The 13324-nt window shown below is 43.4% G+C and overlaps 1 protein-coding gene across 1 annotated transcript; it reads right to left on the reverse strand.

Annotated features, from left to right (window-relative positions):
* Positions 1 to 1808: 1808 nt before the first annotated feature.
* LOC115204754 (putative proline-rich protein 21) lies at positions 1809 to 9905 on the reverse strand. The gene is made up of 2 exons (XM_029770464.1): positions 9808 to 9905; positions 1809 to 2748 (listed from the first exon to the last, which is right to left on the reverse strand). Exons 1-2 carry the CDS (start codon positions 9903 to 9905, stop codon positions 1809 to 1811), a joined length of 1038 nt encoding a protein of 345 aa, XP_029626324.1.
* Between the last annotated feature and the right edge of the window lie 3419 nt (positions 9906 to 13324).

Consider the following 13324-nt stretch of genomic DNA (forward strand, 5'->3'; position numbering starts at 1 on the left):
GGGTCCATCGACAGGACGGGCGCTTACATCGATGCCTGACAAACCTCCAGGCACCAGGCTGTAATTGGAACGGCCTAATCCTCAGATCAAGACAGACTCATTGACAACCTAAGGTGGTGGCCGGTCCCAGCAGTGTCTTATTAGTGGAGGGAGCAGCCCGCCTCTGTGGTTGAGGCAGTGGTGATGTCATCACTACTAGACAAACAACACAACCCTAAATTAAGCACTCCACATTCTACACAGTATAGTATGGTGAACTATATCTCTATCATGTACCGGCTGTTCCAGTGTGTTTCTGTGTGTGTGTACATGCATCATATCCTCTTTAATTGGCCATCCTGTGTATCCTGTGTGAGTCTCTGCTCTGTTTGGTGCCATGGATGGCCTGGCCTATGCAGAATCATGGAGATGAAGTGAAACACACTGGAGAAAGTCTGCTCTTAACAGTCTACTGAAGGCCATCTGAGGAGTCGCTCACTCAGGATGAACACACCTTACCTCTAGCATCACTCTGAGCAGACAGCCAGTAGACAGCCTCTCTGACTTCCTTGCCTCAATAGAAATAGCCTCTACTCTCTCTTGAAATTGCTCCATGTTCCTTTCCCTCACCTCCCAGATAGGTAATCTGCTCTCTGGTAAAAGGGAGTAGAGGAGAGCCATGTAGCAAAGGCCTACTGTGACATGTTCTTGGCAGGGTCTCACAGTTTGGCTCCAAATCCTATTTTCAGGAGCCAAGTTGCACCAAAAAACTGCACCGAGTGTTCATTTGTAACCCTTGTGAGTGCCGGGGATCACCTGTCACTGAGCATATCAGAGAGCTGTCTATGAAGTGAAACACACGGACTCATATACACTAGAGAAACAGGACAATTGGGTGGTTGCTGCTACCTAACATTTCAAATAGCAAATTGTTAATCAGTGAAGTACCACCTGTCTGAAAAAGTCAATAAAAAGGCGGGAATGACATAAAACTATTCATATAAAACTACCCACAGAGAAGTAAGCAATGGAAACACACATCATGTACTTAGCTCAACCACTACAGCTGCCTTGTAACCAACGACAACCAAGCAGTGCTGATGTGGTCCATTGGTAATGCAGCTGGGACCAAAACTAAACGAAACACAGCCCCAAATAGATAAAGACAAGAAATATAATGTTACACCAAAAACACAATATTTCCCTTTTCTAAAAGAAAGCGCAGTCTTTGGCAGAACCCGAGTGTCGGGAGAAACATCCTCTCCATACAGAGCTTGATATTAGTGAGGATGATTCCTGGGTATTCTTAGCTGTGTGGCCTTTTTAGATGGACGGAGGGAGTTGGGATGAAGGAGCTGTTTCATTTACAAAGAACGAACAGGAGGTGTTGCCTTGCCCTTGCTGTTAGAGTTCATTCAGCTAACACACAATGCGTTATTATTGGTTTTGAATTGAAATGTTAATTTTGGGAACTAGGCAACTGTGACTGCCTGAGAGCTCTGTGTTCATTCCTCATTTTTCAGTCTGTCTGTAAACTAAAGGACAGTCTGTCTTCATGTTAATGGTTAACCCCCAACTCTCCATGCCACATTTAAACTCAACACAGGGAGGGACTGAGGCTTAGCCTATACCAGTGTATCTACACTGCAACCAGTCAGAGGTCTCACCAGCCTTTGTCTAAAAACTAGACCCAGTGGGAACCTGTGGGATCCTAGATCCTGCTTGGCATAATAGGTGTTTGGCTGTGCAGCACAAACAGATCTGGGGCCAGGCTAGAGGTCCAGGGCTGGGCAGTGGACAGTGGGTGTAGCAGGGTTCCAGGAGTTAATTTAGACTCTGGGCTGGGCAGTGAAGCTCCTGGGCTGGGCAGTGAAGCTCCTGGGCTGGGCAGTGAAGCTCCTGGGCTGGGCAGTGAAGCTCCTGGGCTGGGCAGTGAAGCTCCTGGGCTGGGCAGTGAAGCTCCTGGGCTGGGCAGTGAAGCTCCTGGGGTGGGCAGTGAAGCTCCTGGGCTGGGCAGTGAAGCTCCTGGGGTGGGCAGTGAAGCTCCTGGGGTGGGCAGTGAAGCTCCTGGGGTGGGCAGTGAAGCTCCGGGGCTGTGCAGTGAAGCTCCGGGGCTGTGCAGTGAAGCTCCTGGGGTGGGCAGTGAAGCTCCGGGGCTGTGCAGTGAAGCTCCGGGGCTGTGCAGTGAAGCTCCGGGGCTGTGCAGTGAAGCTCCGGGGCTGTGCAGTGAAGCTCCGGGGCTGTGCAGTGAAGCTCCGGGGCTGTGCAGTGAAGCTCCGGGGCTGTGCAGTGAAGCTCCGGGACTGTGCAGTGAAGCTCCGGGGCTGTGCAGTGAAGCTCCGGGGCTGGGCAGTGAAGCTCCGGGGCTGGGCAGTGAAGCTCCGGGGCTGTGCAGTGAAGCTCCGGGGCTGGGCAGTGAAGCTCCGGGGCTGTGCAGTGAAGCTCCGGGGCTGTGCAGTGAAGCTCCGGGGCTGTGCAGTGAAGCTCCGGGGCTGTGCAGTGAAGCTCCGGGGCTGTGCAGTGAAGCTCCGGGGCTGGGCAGTGAAGCTCCGGGGCTGTGCAGTGAAGCTCCGGGGCTGTGCAGTGAAGCTCCGGGGCTGGGCAGTGAAGCTCCGGGGCTGTGCAGTGAAGCTCCGGGGCTGGGCAGTGAAGCTCCGGGGCTGTGCAGTGAAGCTCCGGGGCTGGGCAGTGAAGCTCCGGGGCTGGGCAGTGAAGCTCCGGGGCTGGGCAGTGAATGCAGTGAACAGTGGGTGTAGCAGAGATTTGGGGCTGGACAGTGGAGACAGTGGGAACACAGACGTGGGCTGTGGTTCATAAACTCTGAGGAAGGAGTCACTATTGATCTGGAGTCTACAGGTCTACAGAGAAACAGCTATATTCCAGTGGCTTGTGTATGGCGTGGTGCAGTCAGCGGGTCAGACTCAGCACTATACTACACAGAAAGGGGGAGAGAGGAGAGAGGAGAAAGGAGAGAGGAATGAGGAGAGATGAGAGAGAGAGAGAGAGAGAGAGAGAGAGAGAGAGAGAGAGAGAGAGAGAGAGAGAGAGAGAGAGAGAGAGAGAGAGAGAGACTCAGTAGAGAAATGAGTGCATCAGCAAGCAGGCCTTCCAGGGAGATCTATATGACAGGAATTAAACGGCATAATCAAATTGTTTGCAGAACCATTTAGCATTCCCCCTGCCTGCCGCCCTTCCCCCGGGGCTAAACTGACCACTGGAGACCGGCCATTCAAGCGTCCTCAGCAGTAACAAAGTAGAGCAATAACTAACAGCGATTAAAGGAATATTGATGGCCTGTGACACACAGCATCCTGAAAAATTTGATTTGGTCAAGTAGCTACAATAATTAAGTATATGAGGGTCAGTCAATTTAATCTGGTGTTTTTATATGGGCCATTATTTAGTAAACAGGCCAAGGCTTCAGAGAGTCCATATTGCTGACCAACTGTCTGATCATTCCATACTGCATGAGGTGTAGTCTCATCATGCCATAGTGTATGAGGTGTAGTCTCATCATGCCATACTGTATAAGGTGTAGTCTCATCATGCCATAGTGTATGAGGTGTAGTCTCATCATGCTATAGTGTATGAGGTGTAGTCTCATCATGCTATAGTGTATGAGGTGTACTCTCATCATGCCATAGTGTATGAGGTGTAGCCTCATCATGCCATAGTGTATGAGGTGTAGTCTCATCATGCCATAGTGTATGAGGTGTAGTCTCATCATGCTATAGTGTATGAGGTGTAGTCTCATCATGGCATACTGTATAAGGTGTAGTCTCATCATGCCATAGTGTATAAGGTGTAGTCTCATCATGCCATAGTGTATGAGGTGTAGTCTCATCATGGCATACTGTATGAGGTGTAGTCTCATCATGCTATAGTGTATGAGGTGTAGTCTCATCATGCCATAGTGTATGAGGTTTAGTCTTATCATGCCATACTGTATAAGGTGTAGTCTCATCATGCCATAGTGTATGAGGTGTAGCCTCATCATGCCATAGTGTATGAGGTGTAGTCTCATCATGCCATAGTGTATGAGGTGTAGTCTCATCATGCTATAGTGTATGAGGTGTAGTCTCATCATGCCATAGTGTATGAGATGTAGTCTCATCATGGCATACTGTATGAGGTGTAGTCTCATCATGCCATAGTGTATGAGGTGTAGTCTCATCATGCTATAGTGTATGAGGTGTAGTCTCATCATGGCATACTGTATAAGGTGTAGTCTCATCATGCCATAGTGTATAAGGTGTAGTCTCATCATGCCATAGTGTATGAGGTGTAGTCTCATCATGGCATACTGTATGAGGTGTAGTCTCATCATGCTATACTGTATGAGGTGTAGTCTCATCATGCTATAGTGTATGAGGTGTAGTCTCATCATGCCATAGTGTATGAGGTTTAGTCTTATCATGCCATACTGTATAAGGTGTAGTCTCATCATGCCATAGTGTATGAGGTGTAGTCTCATCATGCCATAGTGTATGAGGTGTAGTCTCATCATGCCATAGTGTATGAGATGTAGTCTCATCATGGCATACTGTATGAGGTGTAGTCTCATCATGCCATACTGTATAAGGTGTAGTCTCATCATGCCATAGTGTATGAGGTGTAGTCTCATCATGCCATACTGTATGAGGTGTAGCCTCATCATGCCATAGTGTATGAGGTGTAGTCTCATCATGCTATAGTGTATGAGGTGTAGTCTCATCATGGCATACTGTATAAGGTGTAGTCTCATCATGCTATACTGTATGAGGTGTAGTCTCATCATGCCATACTGTATGAGATGTAGTCTCATCATGGCATACTGTATGAGGTGTAGTCTCATCATGCCATACTGTATAAGGTGTAGTCTCATCATGCCATAGTGTATGAGGTGTAGTCTCATCATGGCATACTGTATGAGGTGTAGTCTCATCATGCTATAGTGTATGAGGTGTAGTCTCATCATGCCATAGTGTATGAGGTTTAGTCTTATCATGCCATACTGTATAAGGTGTAGTCTCATCATGCCATAGTGTATGAGGTGTAGTCTCATCATGCCATAGTGTATGAGGTGTAGTCTCATCATGCCATAGTGTATGAGATGTAGTCTCATCATGGCATACTGTATGAGGTGTAGTCTCATCATGCCATACTGTATAAGGTGTAGTCTCATCATGACATACTGTATGAGGTGTAGTCTCATCATGCCATAGTGTATGAGGTGTAGTCTCATCATGCCATAGTGTATGAGGTGTAGTCTCATCATGCCATAGTGTATGAGGTGTAGTCTCATCATGCCATAGTGTATGAGATGTAGTCTCATCATGGCATACTGTATGAGGTGTAGTCTCATCATGCCATACTGTATAAGGTGTAGTCTCATCATGCCATAGTGTATGAGGTGTAGTCTCATCATGCCATACTGTATGAGGTGTAGCCTCATCATGCCATAGTGTATGAGGTGTAGTCTCATCATGCTATAGTGTATGAGGTGTAGTCTCATCATGGCATACTGTATAAGGTGTAGTCTCATCATGCTATACTGTATGAGGTTTAGTCTTATCATGCCATACTGTATGAGGTGTAGTCTCATCATGCCATAGTGTATGAGATGTAGTCTCATCATGGCATACTGTATGAGGTGTAGTCTCATCATGCCATACTGTATAAGGTGTAGTCTCATCATGACATACTGTATGAGGTGTAGTCTCATCATGCCATAGTGTATGAGGTGTAGTCTCATCATGCCATAGTGTATGAGGTGTAGTCTCATCATGCCATAGTGTATGAGGTGTAGTCTCATCATGCCATAGTGTATGAGATGTAGTCTCATCATGGCATACTGTATGAGGTGTAGTCTCATCATGCCATACTGTATAAGGTGTAGTCTCATGCCATAGTGTATGAGGTGTAGTCTCATCATGCCATACTGTATGAGGTGTAGCCTCATCATGCCATAGTGTATGAGGTGTAGTCTCATCATGCTATAGTGTATGAGGTGTAGTCTCATCATGGCATACTGTATAAGGTGTAGTCTCATCATGCTATACTGTATGAGGTGTAGTCTCATCATGCCATACTGTATGAGATGTAGTCTCATCATGGCATACTGTATGAGGTGTAGTCTCATCATGCCATACTGTATAAGGTGTAGTCTCATCATGCCATAGTGTATGAGGTGTAGTCTCATCATGGCATACTGTATGAGGTGTAGTCTCATCATGCTATAGTGTATGAGGTGTAGTCTCATCATGCCATAGTGTATGAGGTTTAGTCTTATCATGCCATACTGTATAAGGTGTAGTCTCATCATGCCATAGTGTATGAGGTGTAGTCTCATCATGCCATAGTGTATGAGGTGTAGTCTCATCATGCCATAGTGTATGAGATGTAGTCTCATCATGGCATACTGTATGAGGTGTAGTCTCATCATGCCATACTGTATAAGGTGTAGTCTCATCATGACATACTGTATGAGGTGTAGTCTCATCATGCCATAGTGTATGAGGTGTAGTCTCATCATGCCATAGTGTATGAGGTGTAGTCTCATCATGCCATAGTGTATGAGGTGTAGTCTCATCATGCCATAGTGTATGAGGTGTAGTCTCATCATGCCATAGTGTATGCTGGTGTATCATCATGATCCAGCCGAAATACACTATTACAATACAAGCATCTCTCTACACTATCACAATACAAACATCTCTCTACACTATCACAATACAAACATCTCTCTACACTATCACAATACAAACATCTCTCTACACTATCACAATACAAACATCTCTCTACACTATTACAATACAAACATCTCTCTACACTATTACAATACAAACATCTCTCTACACTATTACAATACAAACATCTCTCTACACTATCACAATACAAACATCTCTCTACACAATCACAAAACAAACATCTCTCTACACTATCACAATACAAACATCTCTCCACACTATCACAATACAAACATCTCTCTACACTATGACAATACAAACATCTCTCTACACTATCACAAAACAAACATCTCTCTACACTATCACAAAACAAACATCTCTCCACACTATCACAATACAAACATCTCTCTACACTATCACAAAACAAACATCTCTCCACACTATCACAAAACAAACATCTCTCTACACTATCACAAAACAAACATCTCTCCACACTATCACAATACAAACATCTCTCTACACTATTACAATACAAACATCTCTCTAATATCTCATACTTGAAGAAACTAGCTCCACAAATAATTACATAGGCTGTAACATTTTCCTAAACCTGGTCTTAAAAACATTAGCTGAATTAAAGTAATGAATGTGTGTATGTTTAAAACCTCCTGCCTTTGATTAAGTTCAGGCAGTGGTAAAAAATAAACAGGACAATTTTAGTCCCTTCTCTGATTGATTAAACATTAACCAACAGGATGTGGGATATGTCCAGCTCATCACAGGTGTTATGGACTAACCTGGCCATACAGACCAAATACATTTTCCAATACTCAGTTACACTTTTCACTGGGGAAGTACATTTTAGTCAGTTAGCAGATGCTCTTATCCAGAGCAACTAGGGTTAAGTGCCTTTTTCAAGGGCACATCGACAGGTTTTTCACCTAGTAAGCTCAGGGATTCAAAACAGCAACCTTTCAGTTAGTGACCAACACTCTTAACCGCTAGGCTACCGGCCTGTGGTATTGCGTTGTGTGGCAAAACTGCACATTTTAGAGTGGCCTTTTATTGCCCCCAGCACAAGGTGAACCTGTGTAATGATCATGCTGTTTAATCAGCTTCTTGATATGCCACACTTGTCAGGTGGATGGATTATCTTGGCAAAGGAGAAATGCAGGGATGTACAGGGATGTAAACAAATTTGTGCACAAAACGTGAGAGAAATAATATTTTGTGCGTATGGAACATTTCTGGGATCTTTTATTTCAGCTCATGAATCATGGGACCGACACTTCACATCTTGTGTTTATATTTTTGTTCAGTGTACATACAGGAGGACAACACAAAACACTAGAACATGTTCTGTTTTGACCAAACTTCAATAGCTTCAGGGTTGTACTAGCGCATCAGCTGTCACCGTGTGATGTGCTTGTAGGGGCGTACCACTGCACAGGTACCCTCTTCACTTCCAGGCAGAAAATGACACATTCAATAAACTCAAGTATCTTGGTCAAGTGTCAATGGTATCAAACACACCTGACAAGTGACTGAAGTCTTCTGCGCGAACATCGAAGCCATCCTGTCATAATATTTTACAATTTCCTATTCGTTATCTCTGTTTTGAAACCATAGCTTTGATACATCGAACCACTGCCTTGCTGGCATGCTTTGGCACTGTGAAAAACAGGAAAGTAAAAATGATTGTCGAGGGTTGTGGGACTTAAGGTTAGATGGTGATGAGGAAATCTAATCTGTGAGATGACATTAACAGAGAGTGTCAACGAGCCTGTGTGTGTCTAAGCCCTCTAGCAGACAGTGGTGTCTAGGGTTACCAACCGTAATTCTGACGGTGAAAGGGACACAATCAGCCTACTTAATCTCAAAGAGCTAGTCTCTTAAAGAAAAGAAAGATGATCTGTCTCCGTTCTACGGTATAAAACAAACGTACATGTGACATATCTTACAATGGAAGCAAACGTACATTAAATTAAAAACGCAGATTGGAGAGATCATAAAGAAAGCCTGAATACCATTTTCCCTTTATAAATAAAACCAGGTTGTTTCTCCTCAAAAATCCCAGTCTTATAAACCTACCTGGCTTGAAAGACACAAACCCAGACAGCACATTTTTAAGAATTAGCATCACAAAGAAGTTAAATGTCTCTCCTTGCCATAAACCCCTCCTAAAACGGCCCTGCAATTTCACTGGTGATGATAAACAGGAGGGAGAGAGACAACAGAGGCCTTGTGGGTAAGACAAGCCCTTACTGTACATTACAGCCATTAGCATCCCTGAAGGATACTTTTGGATGGACGATGGGGAAACAGAGCATTGTGGTGGCTGTGCTATGCATGAGTGGCTTATTAAAGAATACCCAAAGAGCCTCCCAGTCCCTCCTCTCCTCCAGTCTGGTCTGACTAACCCAGTCTTCCTGCCCTCCCCAAGAGGACCCCACATTAGAGCTCCCACCTGTTTGTCTGGGGACTCCCCGGACACAATAGGTCATGAAATGCAATCTCTCTTTCTCACCACACAAAAGGAAAGAGAGCGGATGAACTGCAAGCTAAATGACCTTCACGTTTGGATAGTCCCCAGAATCGCTCCACCATTAAAATAAACTATGCAAATACTATATTTTACAACTACATGAGCCCAAGAGGATTACTTAAATGCAGAACAAACACGAAGGGTAAATGAGAAGTGTTAGAACTGGGTGGACAGTGGATATTTCCTTGGAAGACTTTTATTGCTCTTCTGTGATAACTGTGAGTGTAACACAGGGCAAAGAAATCCTGCTTAATGTTTGTACTCACAATCTGGAAGTCTTGTCTCCCAACCAGCTGTGTACACGCTGTAGACTGTCTTTGTTTGTTCCACAGGAAACCAAATCCATGAGAACCATCAGAGGAGAAGAGAGGGGGTGACATACTGGAGCTGAAGAGGACAATAGAAGAGATTTGAAAGCATACTCTAATGAGCTGATAGTCATAGAGAATATGACTTTTCTTTTTATTCACTAATCTGTTCACTCAATGATGAGTATGAATTACAATGAATTTTTAAAGTGTATATTACATGATAAAAAATACCTGAAACTTGACACTCACTTGAGAGTCATTCTAGGAAGCTCCTTTTAGAGCCCCTTAGCTGCAGGCCTGTCACCTGGCTGGTATTGATTGACAGGTGTAGGCTGCGATGCAGGTGTGGCTCGGTGGTCGTGTGTCTTGGGGCCGTGGAGCGTGGCTCAGCGTGGCCACCATTGTTCTCAGCAGGTCTTAGATCACCCAGAGCCAGGCCAGAGACTCAGTGGGGAGTCCCGGTTCCACACCATACCAGGCTCTCCACACCAACAGGCCCCAGGCCACAGTTTGTATCGACTCGGCAGGACTGACAGCCCAGGACGGGACAGTGAAGAAGGGGGGCTTTGGAGTACACAGGTCTGTGGAGCATAATCCAGATTTCACTGGGAGGTTGGGTAAGGACTGTATGGAAGGTACACTGCATGAGTTCAAGTCCATAAAATATGTCTGATGGATTATATAATTAAAGAGGTGATTGCTCCCTTGCTGTTTATACTTTCATAACTAAAATTGCAACAAACAAAAAAAATATGGCAAATTACAAGTTATACATTTGCTAATTACAGAGCACAGACTTTACTGTAGAGAAACTAAAACTAAAGGGACAATAAAGTTACTTTGCTGATGTGTCCCATCCTCCCCTTCAGACATTACCACCTTAAACCAGTTAGGTCCATTAGACAACAACACTAAAACAACATGTTATAAAGGCTGCAAAACAAACATCAATACCCGTAGTGGTGGAAACGAGACAGATCTAGATCTTCCATAAGAACGTTATGGAAGATGCACATGTGCATGTGTGTGGATTAAAAAGTGTGTATTCATCTTATTCTAACACACTGGACAGTGGCATGGAGACACACTCCAAAAGCCTGTCTGTCAGAGAGCCACATGGGCAGACTAGGGGCAGCCCCACTCAGCCTGTAGAGATTGTGTTTCACCATGTTTCACCCCAGTCTTCCTGTGGTGCTGTGTTGTGAAGCAGAAAGCCACTACTGGGAGGCACAGTGGAAGAGATCAATTCTACACATTCCTGCCACCTGAGATTCAAGTGTTTCTGTAATGCTGCACAGCTCAATCAATACTTAACCAAACCTAGTAGGGCTGTTGCCTGCTGCACGCCTGGGGAAAAAGACCCTCCTCCACCACACATCACTAGGACCACTCACTGAGGGTTTGTTACACAACTAAAAGCATGTGTCTATTTCATTATTTCTCCTTATTGCATCCTTTTTCTCTCCTTTGATTACACAAGGGGAGCTGCTCCACATGCTTATCCCACCATTTTCCATTCTCCTAAATCCCTGGCCGGGCTCTCGAGTTAAGGCTGGGTTCTTTTTTATGATTATGTAATTAGCAATCATTGATGGTTTGCTCCCTAGTATCTGGGCTCTCAAGCCTCTCTGAAGATTTGATCTTTCTTTAATTAGCTGAATTAAAATGATATATACATTAAAAGGAAATATTCCTGAAATTAAAAAGACCATTGTTTTCAACACATTTTCCTTGGTGCATTGCAGCATTTCAGAGCTTTGGACTGTCATCAAGGACATAGACTATACGCTACTGCAATCAGAGTAGTTTATCCACCTTGAGGCTGAGTGAAAACAAGCACACTGTATCACATCAAACACTTCATTACCCCTACATGCACAACAGTGATATAGTGAACTATAGCCACACATTGTATATAGGCATATAACTCATGTTTGAAGCTCCACCAGTTCAAAGTTTGATTGAATTTAAGTAATTCCAGCTCTTCGAATAAAAACCATAATATCCATCCACTATTACATGCATTTGAAAATTGTATATATTGGTTGTATGAAGAATTAGGAATTATTTAATATGGTTGAAATAAACAAATTAAACAAACAAATTGTTCTCTATGTTGTGGTAATTGTACCGTTATAATTATTGCTATTATTATTATTAGTTCATTATAGTTTATTATAATCATTATTTATTTATTTTAAATATGGTGCTTCTGGATAGAGATTGAACCAACTATAGTTATGGTTTAACATATATTATTAAATTCGTGTTAATAAATCTAAAGAAAACTTTTTTCCTGCATAGTTTTGTAACTTAAGGTTACAAACGAAATATGAAATAACTTCCATTCTACATCAAAGTGTATGGAGCTAAATCTACGACTGATTAAATGGGCAGGTATCATTAGTCAAACTATAATCATAAACTGCTATATCAATAAATGTCATATTTACAAGACAAAAAAATCCGATATTATCCTACACCTCCTTTCCTTGTTTACTTTTCTAAGACAAATCACTAACCAAATCACCGAGCACCGAGATCAGGACGGAGTCAGGTATTCTGACTGTAATAAAAGAATCCGGAAGCTGATGCACTGTACGAATAACTCTCTATCAGGGGACCAGATGTGACCGTCAAAGGGAAAACAGGCACGGGGGGCAGGGATCTCATCGTCGGTCCCGCACCGGGCTCTCTGCAAGGATAATTTAGCGTCGAGATCTTGTAAATATTGGGGAATCTAGCCAGCTATAAAATCCCGAAGAGGAGGGGGAGAGAGAGCAGCGAGGGAGAGAGGATGCGGAGCTCAAATGAACAGGTATTGTATTGCAGGATGTGCAATGGTGTGTTAAATTAAATGCAGCTGTTGAAAAGCAAAATATGCCTCCAATGTCATCAACCGTTCCATCAACTGTCCACGTGGTCTTCCTGGCGATACGTCCCCTGCTCTAGTTTTGTGAGGCGTTACACAGAAAGTAACAATGCAGCCTGTTTTAGCGCACTAGTTCAAAACAAAAATTCATATTTTCTATCACCAAATATTCAAATACTATGCGTCATGACACATTGTACGCCTAAATTGGCTAATTTAGCGACAGTTTTAGAACGTTGTTGTTCACTTTGATGTAATTTATAAGGCCTATTCTGGCCATCATCAATAATATAATTATGCATTATTTTTACATTTGAACGAAACGTGGTCTGCAATCTGCATAGGCATACAGCCCGGACACCCCAATTCTTCCCATTCACTTCGTTTCTAATTTCACTCTGGTGAAACATGGATTAAAATGTAAAATGAGTGACAGAGAGAGTTACCCTGGTCTAGACAGTGACGATGAGTCTTCTAAATCCATCACATCAAGCCTTTGAAAGACAGAGGGTTTCGGGACCGGTCGATTCTTTAATTAAAGATTCAATGGACTGACAACAGCAGGAATGATGAACTAAGAAATGTGACTTCTGCTATCGCATCATTTTTTATGACCGATCAACACAACCCAGGTGTCCTCATTGATTACGTCTACATCCGAACTCAGATTGTTTGACACAATCATGCAAACCACTTTCAAATTACTTTAGAAAGAATAGGCTGCTTCACAACAAGTGCCAGTCGAAAATGAGAGGGGAGATACATTAATTGACCGGTGTTATACATCCATGATACAGTATTATTTCAAAAGTGCATATTTAAACTCAAATTTAAAAGTTCAATCCACAAAAAAATATCTGATCCCTCAAATAACATGAAAAGACCAGATTTCAAAAGTAAAACCCTCCAATTATTCCAAACCCCCATTATCTCCAATCATAAAGCAAAC

The sequence above is a fragment of the Salmo trutta genome, chromosome 12 (assembly GCF_901001165.1).
Source record: "Salmo trutta chromosome 12, fSalTru1.1, whole genome shotgun sequence".
NCBI lineage: Eukaryota > Metazoa > Chordata > Actinopteri > Salmoniformes > Salmonidae > Salmo > Salmo trutta.

Coding starts and splice junctions, on each gene's coding strand:
- LOC115204754 (XM_029770464.1), bottom strand. CDS start 9,905: ATGGTGGCCACGCTGAGCCACGCTCCACGGCCCCAAGACACACGACCA. Junction 2,749..9,807: donor TGTCAATCAATACCAGCCAG/GTGACAGGCCTG, acceptor TCCACTGTCCAG/CCCCAAATCTCTGCTACACC.